A 13,006-nucleotide genomic window follows, 5' to 3' on the forward strand; every position below is an offset into this window, starting at 1 on the left:
AGGACATTGGTTTTGGTGTTTTCTGGGGTTGGGGGAGAGGTTGGCCAAGCCCACAGCATGCAGAAGTTCCCGGGCCAGGGATCCAACCCACACCACAGCAGTGATAGTACTGGATCCTTAACCTGCCGAGCCACCGGGCACCTCCAAGGACCTTTTTTATTGGAAGTGGGAGTGAGGGGAGTGAGCCCGAGCAGGGGGTGGTCCTGGGAGAGGGTCCCAAGGGGCAGAGACTGGGGACAACTCAGTAAAGAGGGGCAGATCATGAATAGAGCCTCCAGCCCCAGCTGGGGGCTCTTGGGTTCGGCCAAACACTGGGCTAAACCGTGGAAACTGGGCATTGACAAAGTACAGAGGGATGTGGGCAATCCGGCCTGTGGACCAGCACTGCAGAGAGAAGGGAAAGAAGACTCCATCAGAGCCTGGGCCCAAAGAAGGCCACAGGCAGAGCAACCGTACAGCCACGGCCCTTGGCTCCCCAAACCCCAGCAGCCTGGCCTACTCACCACGCTGAGCAGAGCTCCTTTATTGAAGGAAGGATGGAAAGTGATGAGCTGGGCCTGGGCTCCGGGCTCCCCCTGGATGATGCCACTGGGGGAAGAAGCAGGTGCAGTCCTCTCGGTTTGGGGTGGGAAGGCCAGTGAGGAGCCCAAACCCAGTAACCTGCCCAGCACTTACCAAGGAAGTAGCTCAAACACAGGGCTGTTTCGAGTGCGAAAAAGGAGGATGACTGGTTTACCATTCTGGACCCGTGGATTTCCTGTAAATGGATGCGAGGGCAGGAGGACATTCTAGAGGCAGAATCCTGGGGCGGGGCCAGAGGAACTGCAGCCAGGCCACGGATACAACAGACCGATGGAAGACGCCTGCGGCTGAGCAAAGGCCTTCCTGCCCACCCCTTACCTTTCATGAGCACAGCCAGCCGCTCCCCGCTGGGGTCCCAGACCATGGAGTGAGCTTCTCCCCCAAGCCTGTGGGGTGAACAGCAGGTTGGGAGGGCTCGGCATAGCCCCGCCACTTTCAGCTCACTGTCCCCTCACCTACGCAGCTCACCTTTCCTCTCCATCTGGTGTCTGTACGGTTGTCTCGGACAGATCTGCCACGATGGTTGCTGACTTCGCACCCCCGACACAGCCCTTCCCCTCGCCTGCAGGTCAGGCAGAGAGGCTCTTAGGGGCAGGGAAGGGCCTCCTCGCCACCACAGGCGTCCTCGCCTCTCAGGTCTCCCAAGCTCCTTGCTTCCCTTTATGCTTCAGAGCAACATATTCCAGAGGGTCTCCACCTCCTCCGACCACCCCAGATACTCTGCATCCGAAGGGTCTGCCTGACTCACCGTGTTCTGGGAACAACAAGGAGTAAATCAGCGGTTCCCCCAACACAGTGAACAGCAGGCGGCTTCCATCGGGGCTCCAGCAGCCAGTCTGGGGTCAGGAGCAAAAAGCAGAGCGGGGGCGGGGGGGGGGTTGTCTATGGAATATAGCGGGGCGAGCGGGAGGAAGAGAAGCAGAGGAGGGGGCGCAGGCCCGAGGGAGCGGGCCCGGCCTCCCCCGCTGGCCTGACGCAGTCCCCTCCTACCTGACATCGCCCGGACAGAGTAGGCCACCTCTCGCAGGTCCACATCTGGGCCTCCCAGACCCTGCGCCAGAGAGAAGCCGGCCGCAGCTTGAACTTACCCGCCCGTCCCAGGTTCAGGTCAAAGATGGGACCAGGGACAGAAGGCTGCTGCCACTGGCAGTTCCAGGAGCCTACTGCCTTTCTCTAGGTCGGTCGTTCCTGATTCCCACCCGCCCTTCCCTGCCCCACTCACCGAAAGACTGCTGAAGGCGTGGTAGCCAGGACTTTGCTGCCATCTGGGGACCAGAGCAGGTTGGTGACCCCGCCTCCCCGAAACCAGGGAAGCGGAACACAGGTCTCTGTTGAGACGTCCCACACCTAAGAGACGGGCAGGAGACAGGAAGCTCGGGCATCCCTATCCCCCCAGAGGGGGCTACCCTTCCTCAGGATGCAGAGGACCAGAGAGGGGAGGAAGCAGGAAAGGGACTGGGACACCAGGAGGAAACAGCTTCATATTTACAAGGACAGCAGGCGAGATTTTACATCCGAGGGGCAAAGCGGCTGCAGCGCCTTCCCTGCCTAAGTTCAAGGTCTCCTTCCCCTGGTGTATCTCCCGCCACCAGGCAAAGGCGGCTCCTTCCTCCAGTCTGAGGGGTGGCAGAAGTGACCGAAAAGAGGGAAGGGGCTCAACTCACCAGGATGGCAGCATCCACAGGAGAAGCTGAGAGCAGCCGCCCCCCGCTGGGGGCCCAGGCCAAGCTGGTGACAGGTGTGTGTCCAGGGTGAGAGAGCACTTGGGCGCAGCCAGAAGAGGGTCTGCCGAGGGGAAAGGGGGTGCGGAGTCAGAAGGCCACAGAGAGAAAGCCCTGTGATTCTTTCCCCGTGCCTCCTCCTGCTAGAACTTCCCAATCCCGGTGACCACTCTGAGCTCAAGTCCAGGCTGGGAAACACGAATAAGGATCATGGAGTTTAAAAAAGGGGGAAAAAAAAAAAAAGGAAGGGCCATCACCAGGAGGAGGTCCAGAGAAGAAACAGGATGAAAGGGAGTAAGCCTGAAAGAGATAAAAACTTCTGACCAGGGAGTTCCTGTCACGGCTCAGCAGAAACAATCTGACTAGTATCCATGAGGATGCAGGTTCGATCCCTGGCCTTGCTCAGTGGGTTAAAGATCCGGTGTTGCTGTGGCTGTGGCACAGGCTGGCAGCTGTAGCTTCAATTCGACCCCTATCCTGGGAACCTCCATATGCCGCAGGTGCAGCCCTTAAAAAAAGACAGAAAAAAAGCTTCTGACCAGGGAGTTCCCATTGTGGCTCAGTGGAAACGAATCCAACTAGTATCTATGAGGATGCAGGTTCGATCCCTGGCCTCACTTAGTGGGTTGGGGATGTGGTGTTGCCACAAGCTTTGGTGTAGGATTTTTTTGTTTGTTTGTTTTGTTTTTAAGGGCCGCTCCTGCAGCATACGGAGGTTCCCAGGCTAGGGGTCGAATTTGAGCCATAGCCACCAGCCTACACCACAGCCACAGCAACACTAGATCTGAACTGCATCTGAGACCTACACCACAGCTCATGGCAACGCCAGATCCTTAACCCAGTGAGCGAGGCCAGGGATCAAACCCGAAATGTCATGGTTCCTAGTCAGATTCATTTCTGCTGCGCCACGACGGGAACTCCTGTGGTATATAGGTTGCAGATGCGGCTGGGATCCCGAGCTGCTGTGGCTGTGGTGTAGGCCAACGGCCACAGCTCCATTTCGACGCCTAGCTTGGGAACCTCCATATGCCACAGGTGCAGCCCTAGCAAAGGCAAAGACAAAAAAAAAAACAAAACAAAACAAAACAAAAAAAACTTCTGACCAGTAAAGCTAGAAGGTGTGGAGCTAGGGAATTGCACGCTCTGCTCTGGATGAGAGCCCTCTCCCAGAGGGCCATGCTGCCTGGAGGCTGAAGTCGTCCATGACACCACCTCAAGTTTCCTATGACTTCTCTTTCTAGAGCCATCTGTCACTCCCCAGAACTCATCCTGTGCTCCCAAAGCCATCTTTGTCCCTTTCCTTGTCCCTCCTCTGTGCTCCCATTATCGCCTTCTGCTGGTCAAAGGTGGTGCATGTGGGGAGGGACCTCCCTAGGCTGGGAGCCAGCTGAAGGCACCAGCTGTGGTCGTCAGCTTTCTATCTCCAGAGCCACATACTGGGCTCCAGTAGGTACAGGCTACAATCTGAATTAATGTCACCCTGTCCCTTTTCTCTCAACAGTAACCACCTTTAGCTCTAATGAGGTTTAAGTCACTCCACTATGCCAGGCTGGGGCTTGAACCTGCACCTCCACATTGACCTGGGCCACTGCAGTCAGATTCTTAACCCACTGCATCACTGTCTACAACTTTTTTTCTTTTTTTTGCCATGCCCACGGCATGGAGACATTCCCGGGCCAGGGATCAAACCCTCCCCACAGCAGCAACCTGAGCCAGTGCGGTGACAATGCCGGATCCTTAACCTGCTGCGCCACAAAGGACCATCTACAACTTATTAACTTTACAATAAATCAGTTCATAGACATCCATCTCATTCTTTTCAGTGGCTCAACTAAATAGATGAACTATAATTTACTCAGTCGCACCTCCACAAATGGACATTTCAGCTGTTTATAATGCTTTTTTTATGGCTGCACCCAAGGCATGTGGAAGTCCCAGGCCAGGGATTGAATCTGAGCTGCAGTAATGCTGGATCCTTTAGCCACTATGCCAGGCTGGGGCTTGGACTTGTACCTCTACATCAGCCTGGGCCACTGTAGCCAGATTCTTAACCCACTGCACCACGGCAGGAACTCCCTGTAATTTTTTATTATTACAAACAGTGTTGCAAAAAATATTCACTATATCTTTATGTACTCATTCATTATTTGTGCAGACTAGAATATTAAAACAGAATTGTGGGCAAGTTCTTTTGTGGTGCAGTGGGTTAAGGAACTGGCGTTGTCCCTGCTGTGGCACAGGTTGATCCCTGGCCTGGGAACTGATGCATGCCATGGGTACAGCAAAAAAAAAAAAAAAAAAGGCGTTCCAGTTGTGGCACAGCAGAAACGAATCCGACTAGGAACCATGAGGTTTCGGGTTTGATCCCTGGCCTCGCTCAGTGGTTTAAGGATCCTGCGTTGCCGTGAGCTGTGGTGCAGGTCGCAGACTCGGCTCAGATCCTGCATTGCTGTGGCTCTGGTATAGGCCAGCGGCTGAAGCTCCGATTAGACCCCTAGCCTGGAAACCTCCATATGCCGCAAGTGTGGCCCTAAAAAGACAAAAGACAAAAAAAAAAAAAAAAAAGAGACAGTGTTGGAAGTTCTCGTTGTGGCTCAGTGGTAAGGAACCAGACTAGCATCTGTGAGGACACGGGTTCGATCCCTCAGTGGGTTAAGGATCTGGTGTTGCCGTGAGCTGTGTGTAGATTGCAGACACAGCCCAGATCCTGCATGGCTGTGGCTGTGGTGTAGGCAGGCAGCTGCAGCTTCAATTTGACCCCTCGCCTGGGAACTTTCATATGCCGAAGGTGTGGCCCTAAAAAGCCAAAAACCAAAACAAAATAGCCTTTCCACTCCATAATCCATAGGAACACACTCCCCACAATCCCAGAAGCCCCTAGTTCTGCCCTTCCTCTAGATTAGAGCTTCTCAGCACCTCCAAGGTGGCCTTAGGTGAGCCTCTTCCAGAGCCCTGGGAAGTGCTACGAGGACAAAGAACATCTCCTCCCAGGCCTCCTCACCACCCCGGCATGGCCACAGCCCTCGCCAAGCTAAGACTGAGAGAGCCGGCACTCACCGGGTAGACAGAGAGGTGGGGTCCAGGGTCCAGATGAGAATGCAGCTCTGGCAGGCTACCGCGAGGACGGAGGCACTGAGGGGCTTCCAGGCCAGCGCCGCCACGTTCCTCTGCAGCCGGTGCTTCAGGGAGGGGACTATGGTGCTGGGGTGAAGGGGGAGGGGACCGAATCAAAGAAGGGACACTGAGGCTCAGGGGAGCCGAGTGCGGGAGAGGATGGGAAATCCAGGGGAGAAAGTTGATTGTCCAGGGCCCTGGCTACTGTGGGACAGGACAGGATGAAGGCTGGGTCTGGAAAGAGGAAGCACGCAGTTGTGGGGTACTCCCTGACCCCCGGCCCAGGAAGTGCAGGACTCCCCAGGCTCTAGGGCTGGAGAGGGACGGGGCACTGACCTTGCAGACTGAAGAGTCAGAGCCCACCCTGTACACCCCCACATACCTGTTGGCGTTGTACACACGGATTGAGTCATCTAGCAGGGCCACTGCAAACTTGTTGGTGTGCGGGTGCCACGCAAAGACCCGCAAGCAGCAGCTGGACCTGGGGTGGGAGTGAAGAGTCGGAACTTGCACTTCACCATACTCGACCCAGATTTTCTTTCATGTGAGGACATTATTATTTTTCACAGTTCCTTTGTTTTCTTTTGCTTTTTAGGGCCGCATCTGGGGCATATGGAAGTCCCCAGGCTAGGGGTCGAATTGAAGCTGCAGCTGCCAGCCTGTGCCACAGCCACAGCAACACTGGATCCAAGCCACATCTTCGACCTACAGCTCAGCTCATGGCAATGCCGGATCCTTAACCCACTGAGCGAGGCCAGGGATCGATCAAACCCGCATCCTCCTGTATACTAGTCGGACTTGTTTCCACTGTGCCACAACGAAACTCTCTCGCTGTGTCTTGTACTTCTTTTGGGGGAGGAAGAAGGAGTGAGAATGTGGGAAGCAGCTGGGAGGGGGCTGGAGGAGTCTCTGCCTTGACTTCCCCAGAGAAGTTCCGGAGTTCAGGACTGCCTCCCCACCAAAGCCCCAGAGTGCGTCCACTCACCAGTTTGTGACTTGGGCAAATTCAGCAATCAGATCTTCGCTCCTGAGCTGCCATAACAAAGTGGACAGAGGATGCAGTGGGAGGAAGGGAGTTAACCTCTCCGTGTCCCACAGGAGAGCCGGACTCTTCCCACCACATGCGGTCTTCCCATCCTCCCCCCGCCACCACCTTAAAGGGCAGAAAGTGGAGAAGGGGCGGGAGGGGGGAGTAGCCGCCGGGGCGGGCCAGGGGAGGAAGCGAACTTACAGACAGATGGGGGAACAGGGAGCCATGGAGCGAGGAGGCCCATCGACAGAGGGCCAGGGCCCAGCTGGATGCCGTCTTCACCCACTCAAACACTGCGGGGTTGAGGAGGCAGCTGTGATTGACCCATTTGCAGGGCTCTCGCTGGGCACCCTCCGAGGGCAAGTGCCCCTGAGCGAAGGCAAGCCCTCCCCACGTCCTTCCACCCAACGAGTGCTCTGGACACCCACTCTGGGGTACATGGGGTAACTAGAGGGGGAAAGAGAAGATGGCGCCAGCGGAGATAACAGGGCCAAGCCACATGGGGCTAAAGGGAAAGGCAGGACCAACAGGTATGGGGATGAATTAGGGAGAATACGGAGGAGAGATGGCAACCATAAAACTAGAGAAGGATCGAGGCGAACCTACTCACCCTCCTCCTCCGAGTTTGCAATTTCATTCAGCACCCCAAAAACACCCACATCGCGCCTGAAAAGGAAGCTGTGAGTCAGATTACTCTGATCCCTTCAGTCTCCCCTCTAAGTTCATCCACTCGTTCAATAAACAGTTTTTAAAAATAAGAACACTTACGAGTTCCTGTCGTGGCGCAGTGGAAAGGAACCAATTAGGAACCATGAGGTTGCAGGTTCAATCCCTGGCCTTGCTCAGTGGGTTAAGGATCTGGCATTGCCGTGAGCTATAGTATAGATCCCTTTTCTTTTTTTTCTTTTTTTTTTTTTTGCTTTTTAGGGCCGTATCTGCAGCATAAAGAGGTTCCCAAGCTAGGGCTCAAATCAGAGCTGCACCTGCTGGCCCACACCACAGCAACAGCAGGATCTTTAACCTACCGAGTGAGGCCAGGGATGGAACCCACATCCTTGAGAACACCAGATGGGCTTGTTATTGCTGAGCCACAGGAATTCCCTATTGTCCCTTCATTCTGCCCATTTCACCAAAGAGACAAGCAAGTCTTAGAGGTCTTTTAGAGCTTTGTGCACATATCAAAAAACCGAGACTTGGAGTTCCCGTCGTGGCTCAGTGGTTAACGAATCCGACTAGGAACCATGAGGTTGCGGGTTTGATCCCTGGCCTTGCTCAGTGGGTTAAGGATCCAGTGTTCCCGTGAGCTGTGGTGTAGGTTGCAGACATGGCTCCAATCTGGCGTTGCTGTGGCGTAGGCTGGTGGCTGCAGCTCTGATTTGACCCCTAGCCTGGGAACCTCCATGTGCCGTAGGAGTGGCCCTAGAAATGACAGAAAGACAAAAAACAAAAAAACGAGACTTGCCCTAAGACAGTGAATGAAAAGCCACAGTAGCCGTTTAAGCAGAGGAATAAGCTGATCATGCTGGCATTTTAGAAAGATCACTCTGGCTGCAGATTAAAAGAGGACAAGAATGGAGAGAAAGAGATGGGTTAAGAGGCTACTTCAGGAATCTAGAAAAAAAGGCCAATGTGGCCTCGGCCACTGAAGACAGAAAAAAGAATACGGATTTAAGAGCTTGAGGAAGAAGAATAGACAGGCTTTGAGGAACTAATCAGACATTAGTAAGGTAAAGAGTAATATCAAGGAAAACACGGGGGTGATAATTATAGCTGCTAATACTCTGACAGTGTGCCAGGGCTGGCCAGGTGCTTCACAGGCATCATCTAATGCAGCCATTATCACAACCCCACAAAACAGATATCGTTATCATCTGCATGTTTAGATGAGAGAACAGAGCGTGTAGAGGTTAATTACCAAGGTGAACTAGGTAAGAAGAAGCAGAGTCAGGATTCAACCTGTCTGTCTGCCCCAGAGCCTACACTCAAACTGCTTGCTCCTGGAAGACTAGAAAGGCTATTCCGTGAGATGAAAAACACAAGGAAGGAGCTGGTTTGGGGAGTTCCTGTTGTGGCACAGCAGAAACGAATCCGACTAGGAACCATGAGGTTTCGGGTTTGATCCCTGGCCTTGCTCAGTGGGTTAAGGATCCGGGTGTTGCCATGAGCTGTGGTGTAGGTCACAGACGCGGCTCAGATCCTGCGTTGCCACGGCTGTGACGTAGGCCAGAGGCTGTAGCCCCAATTCGATCCCTAGCCTGGGAACCTTCATATGCCGCGGGTGCAGCCCTAAAAAAAAAAAAAAAAAAAAGCTGGTTTGAAGAGAAATGAAGAGACTGATTGTGAACACACTGAGTGTGTGAAGCCTGTGGACGATCCGAGTGGGGGTGTAGGGCAGACGGGGGAACACCCAGGTGTGGCGCGTCAATCACAAGGCCAGCCCAAGACCCCAACATTTAAGAAACATCAGGGGAGCTCCCTGCTGGCCTAGAGGTTAAGGATTTGGCATTGTCACGGCTGTGGCTTTTGCCACTGCTGTGGCTCGGGTTCAATTCCTGGCCTGGGAACTTCTGCATGTCACACGTGTGGCCAAAGAGAGACACATCAGGAAGAGAAGCAGCAGCTAGACAGGTAGGAAATGAGAATGACTTCTCAGACCATGAAAACTTCACACAAGGAGAGACATGTGAATTAAACTGCAACGCAGTACCAGATAGCAAAGTTCAAGAGCACACGTGTTGGGAAACGGGCACTCTCATACACTGCTGATGGGTGTGTAAATATGTACAGCTTAAAAAGGAGACTATATGGTAACAGTTCATGAAATTACAAATGAACATACCCTTTGAATCCAGCTACTTCACTTATAGGAATTCATCCGACACGTGACAATGATAATAATAACAAAGGCTAACTCTTGAAGGGATTAACATGGGCCAAGCACGGTTCTCTACGTGTTTTACTCAATTAATCATCACTACAGGAGTTCCCGTCATGGCACAGCGGAAATGAATCCAACTAGGAACCATGAGGTTGCAGGTTTGATCCCTGGCCTCGCTCAGTGGGTTAAGGATCCCGTGTTGCTGTGAGCTGTGATGTAGGTCGCAGACATAGCTCAGATCTAGCATTGCTGTGGCTGTGGCTTGCAGCTGTAGCTCCCATTGGACCCCTAGCTTGGGAACCTCCATATGCTGCAGGTGCAGCCCTAAAAAACAAACAAACAAACAAACAAAATCATCACTACAACCTTGTAAGATAGGTTCCATTTTACGGAAGAAGAAACTGAGGAACAGAGTGATGAAGTAACTTGCCCAAGGTCACACAGCTAGAGCGGCACAGCCAGGAATTGACTCCAGGCAGTATGGCTCTGTCGATACACATGAAAAACAAATGACTTTGGAGTTCCTGTTGTGGCTCAGCGGTAAGGAACCCAACTAGTATCCATGAGGATACAGGTTTGCTCCCTGGCCTTGCTCAGTGGGTTAAGGATCTGGCACTGCCATGAGCTGTGGTGCAGGTCACAGGTGCAGCTCGGATCCCACGTTGCTGCAGCTATGGTGTAGGCCAGCAGCTGCTGTAGCTCTGATTCAACCCCTAGCCTGGGAACTTCCATATGCTGCAGGTGCGGCCCTGAAAAAAAAAAAAAAAGAATGACCTACACATGAGGTTATTGGCTCCAATCTTATACCTAACCTTGCTGAGTTTCAGGTAAAGGCTCTGAAAGTGATAATCACACGAGGGAGCAGGTTCACAAAATCAAACCAGAAAGGCAGGCAAGACACTGGAGATGAAATGCACAGCCTTCAGTTCCACACAAGGGACTGATGATCCGATACGCTGAATGAGAGACAGCTGTGAGCTAGAGAGGGCCAGGAAGCCCAAGGCGGAGGGAGAGGGATGGTGACCTCATTTCCTCCAGGATCTGCAGACCATGGCCCAGGAGACCCGGGGCCATGTCTCACCAAATGTTGATGCATCTCTTCCACACTTGCTCCCGGTGGTGGATGAAAGCAGTTCTTGTGCCATGGTCCAGCCTTCCGGGGGTCTTCAAGGGATCCTTGGTCAGGTTTAGGACAGGTAGATTGATCCACTGGAGCCAGAAGTGAGAGGTATAACACTGACTTAGTCTCTTCCCCAGATCTCTACTGAACTCCCTACTGGACCTATAGCTGGGCTGAGGGGAAGAGGCCCCAGGGACCCGTTTCCATGTCCACAAATACACTTGTGGGACTGGGAGACAGGTCTTAGCTCCCTTATCTGTAAAACTACAATAATATTTCATAGGGTTGTTGTGATTATTAAATCACATTATTAAAGGAGTTCCCATTGTGGCACAGCGGAAACAAATCCGACTAGTACCCATGAAGATGCAGGTTTGATCCTTGGCCTTACTCAGTGGGATATGGATCTGGCGTTGCCATGAGCTGTGGTGTAGGGCACAGACGTGTGTCCGATGCTGCATTGCAGTGGCTGTGGTGTAGGCCAGCAGCTGCAGCTCCAATTCAACCCCTAGCCTGAGAACTTCCATATGCCTAGGGTGCAGCCCTAAAAAGCAAAAAAAAACATATTATTAAAACATCTGTGGAGAACACCTGACTCGTGAGCCTCCACCTTACACAGCAAAAGCTCAATAAACGTCAGTTTCTCTTCCTTTTCCTTCCCAGGAAAAGCGCAGCGGAAAAACTCCCCAGGTTGCGGTTGTGCCTTCCTAGTTCTCCCAGACACCGTCTCCAACTTTTCCGAAGTTCTCTTGCACCCTCACATCCCCTACATTCACTCTCTCCGTTCCCTCTGGGCCTGCCCCACAGCTTCTCAGCATCCTTCATCCAACAATCCCACTAAAATACATTTCATCCCTTCTATTCTTCTCCAGCCGGGGCCAGACTATTTCCAGTCCTCCAGTCTGGGGACCGCAACCCCGCCCCTGTCACACAGCCTCTGCTCCCCGATTCTCTCCGACTCCGCCCCCCATGCCTGTAGGTCCCCTCCCTCCTCGCCCAGGCCACCTGGCCCCGGAAGTCAGGAGGCGGACTCTCATAGCTACTGCCTGTCACCAGCTCGTTATTGTGCTCGTATAGGGTGACTTGTCCCCTAGGCGGCGGCGGAGGGAACAACCCCAAGGAGCACATCTTGCAGGTCCCCAGGAGGTCCGGAATCAGTAAACTCGCGGATCCCGCTCCTCTGTCTCTTAGTTCCCGGGCTAGATTCGGATGCGTACGGGTAGCCGCCTGGGACAAAAGACGTTGCAACGCTCAACGGAAGTGAGTGGAAGGGCAACGGAGAAGGAGGACGCATGCGCAGTCCCAGGACAGACTTCCGGGGCGTCCTCGCGCGCCGCCTGGCGGCCGGAGGGGGAAAGACGCAGGCAGTCCGTAGAGCCGACCCCTAGTTGAAGGTCGGAGTGTTGGTTTGCTTTGTTTTCTTTTTTTCCTATGAGACTGCTGTTTTTCCCAGTTCCGAATTCCCCAACACCGTCCCCCACTCACTCTCAGCTCTCTGAAAGCCAAAAATAAGCCACGTTCAGGGAAGTACCTAATTAAACCCTCCTAGGACTGTGGATCGCCCAGAGGAAAATACCCGCTGTGTTACGGGCAACTAGCTGGCTGGAAAGCTGAAGGAAGGTCAGGTGGAGCGCCTTGGGAGGGAGAGTGTTGCGCCCGCCTGAAACTAGAGCCCAGAGAGTTAAGCCTCCTGGAAGGAAAAGTGGGAACAGCTGGGAAACTTAACATTTCCTGAGCACTTATTATAAGTGCTTGTATAATCTTTGTAACAACCCCATGAGGTGGGTACTGTTCTGTCACCATGAGGAAAGTGAGGCACAGGGAGATCTGACCAAAAAATACCAAAACTAGGTGCTTTTTTTTGGTCTTTTGTGTTTTGACGGCTGCACCCGCAGCATATGGAGGTTCCCAGGCTAGGGGTTGAATCGGAACTGTAGCTGCCAGGCTACACCACAGCCACAGCCACGTGGGATCTGAGCCTTGTCTGCGACCTACACCACAGCTCAGGCAACGCTGGCTCCTCAACCTGCTGAGCAAGGCCAGGGATCGAACCCGAAGCCTCATGGTTACTAGTCGGATTCGTTAACCACTGAGCTACGACGGGAACTCCTGAAACTCATATTTTAAAAAGTGAGATTGGAATTTCCTGTGATTCAGCAGGTTAAGGATCTTGTGTTGTCACTGCTGTGGCTTGGGTTGCTACTGTGCTGCACATTCAGTCTCTGGCCCAGGAACTTGTGCCTAAACCACCAGCAGCACCCCCCTCCAAAAAAAAAAAAAAGTGAGATTGATCCTACTGTAGCTACAAAGAATGGAACTAGAATTGGAGCGTCTAATACAGAATGAAGACTCCTCTTCCTTTTCTTCCTTTGGTCGTGTCAGAGGTATATGGCCATTCCCACACCAGGGATCGAACCTTCTCCACAACAGTGACCTAAGCCACTGCAGTGACAATGGCGGTTCCTTAACCTGCTGCGCCACAAGAGAACGCCTGGCGGGGGGGGTCCTCTTCTTACAGCTGTATAACTTCAGAAAAATCATTGAATTCTTTGGGCCTCAGC

At 53.1% G+C, this 13,006-nt stretch overlaps 1 protein-coding gene across 1 annotated transcript; it reads right to left on the bottom strand.

The window, feature by feature from the left end:
• Window positions 1-123: 123 nt before the first annotated feature.
• AAAS (aladin WD repeat nucleoporin) lies at window positions 124-11,702 on the bottom strand. Its single transcript, XM_047786746.1, has 16 exons — window positions 11,451-11,702; window positions 10,407-10,534; window positions 7,058-7,113; window positions 6,649-6,740; window positions 6,403-6,449; window positions 5,800-5,898; window positions 5,361-5,504; window positions 2,247-2,367; window positions 1,805-1,929; window positions 1,573-1,633; window positions 1,331-1,418; window positions 1,051-1,144; window positions 901-968; window positions 676-757; window positions 504-588; window positions 124-384 (listed from the first exon to the last, which is right to left on the bottom strand). Exons 1-16 carry the CDS (start codon window positions 11,571-11,573, stop codon window positions 157-159), a joined length of 1,641 nt encoding a protein of 546 aa, XP_047642702.1. The 5' UTR covers window positions 11,574-11,702; the 3' UTR covers window positions 124-156.
• Between the last annotated feature and the right edge of the window lie 1,304 nt (window positions 11,703-13,006).

Source organism: Phacochoerus africanus, chromosome 7 (assembly GCF_016906955.1).
Source record: "Phacochoerus africanus isolate WHEZ1 chromosome 7, ROS_Pafr_v1, whole genome shotgun sequence".
In the NCBI taxonomy this organism is placed as follows: Eukaryota; Metazoa; Chordata; class Mammalia; order Artiodactyla; family Suidae; genus Phacochoerus; species Phacochoerus africanus.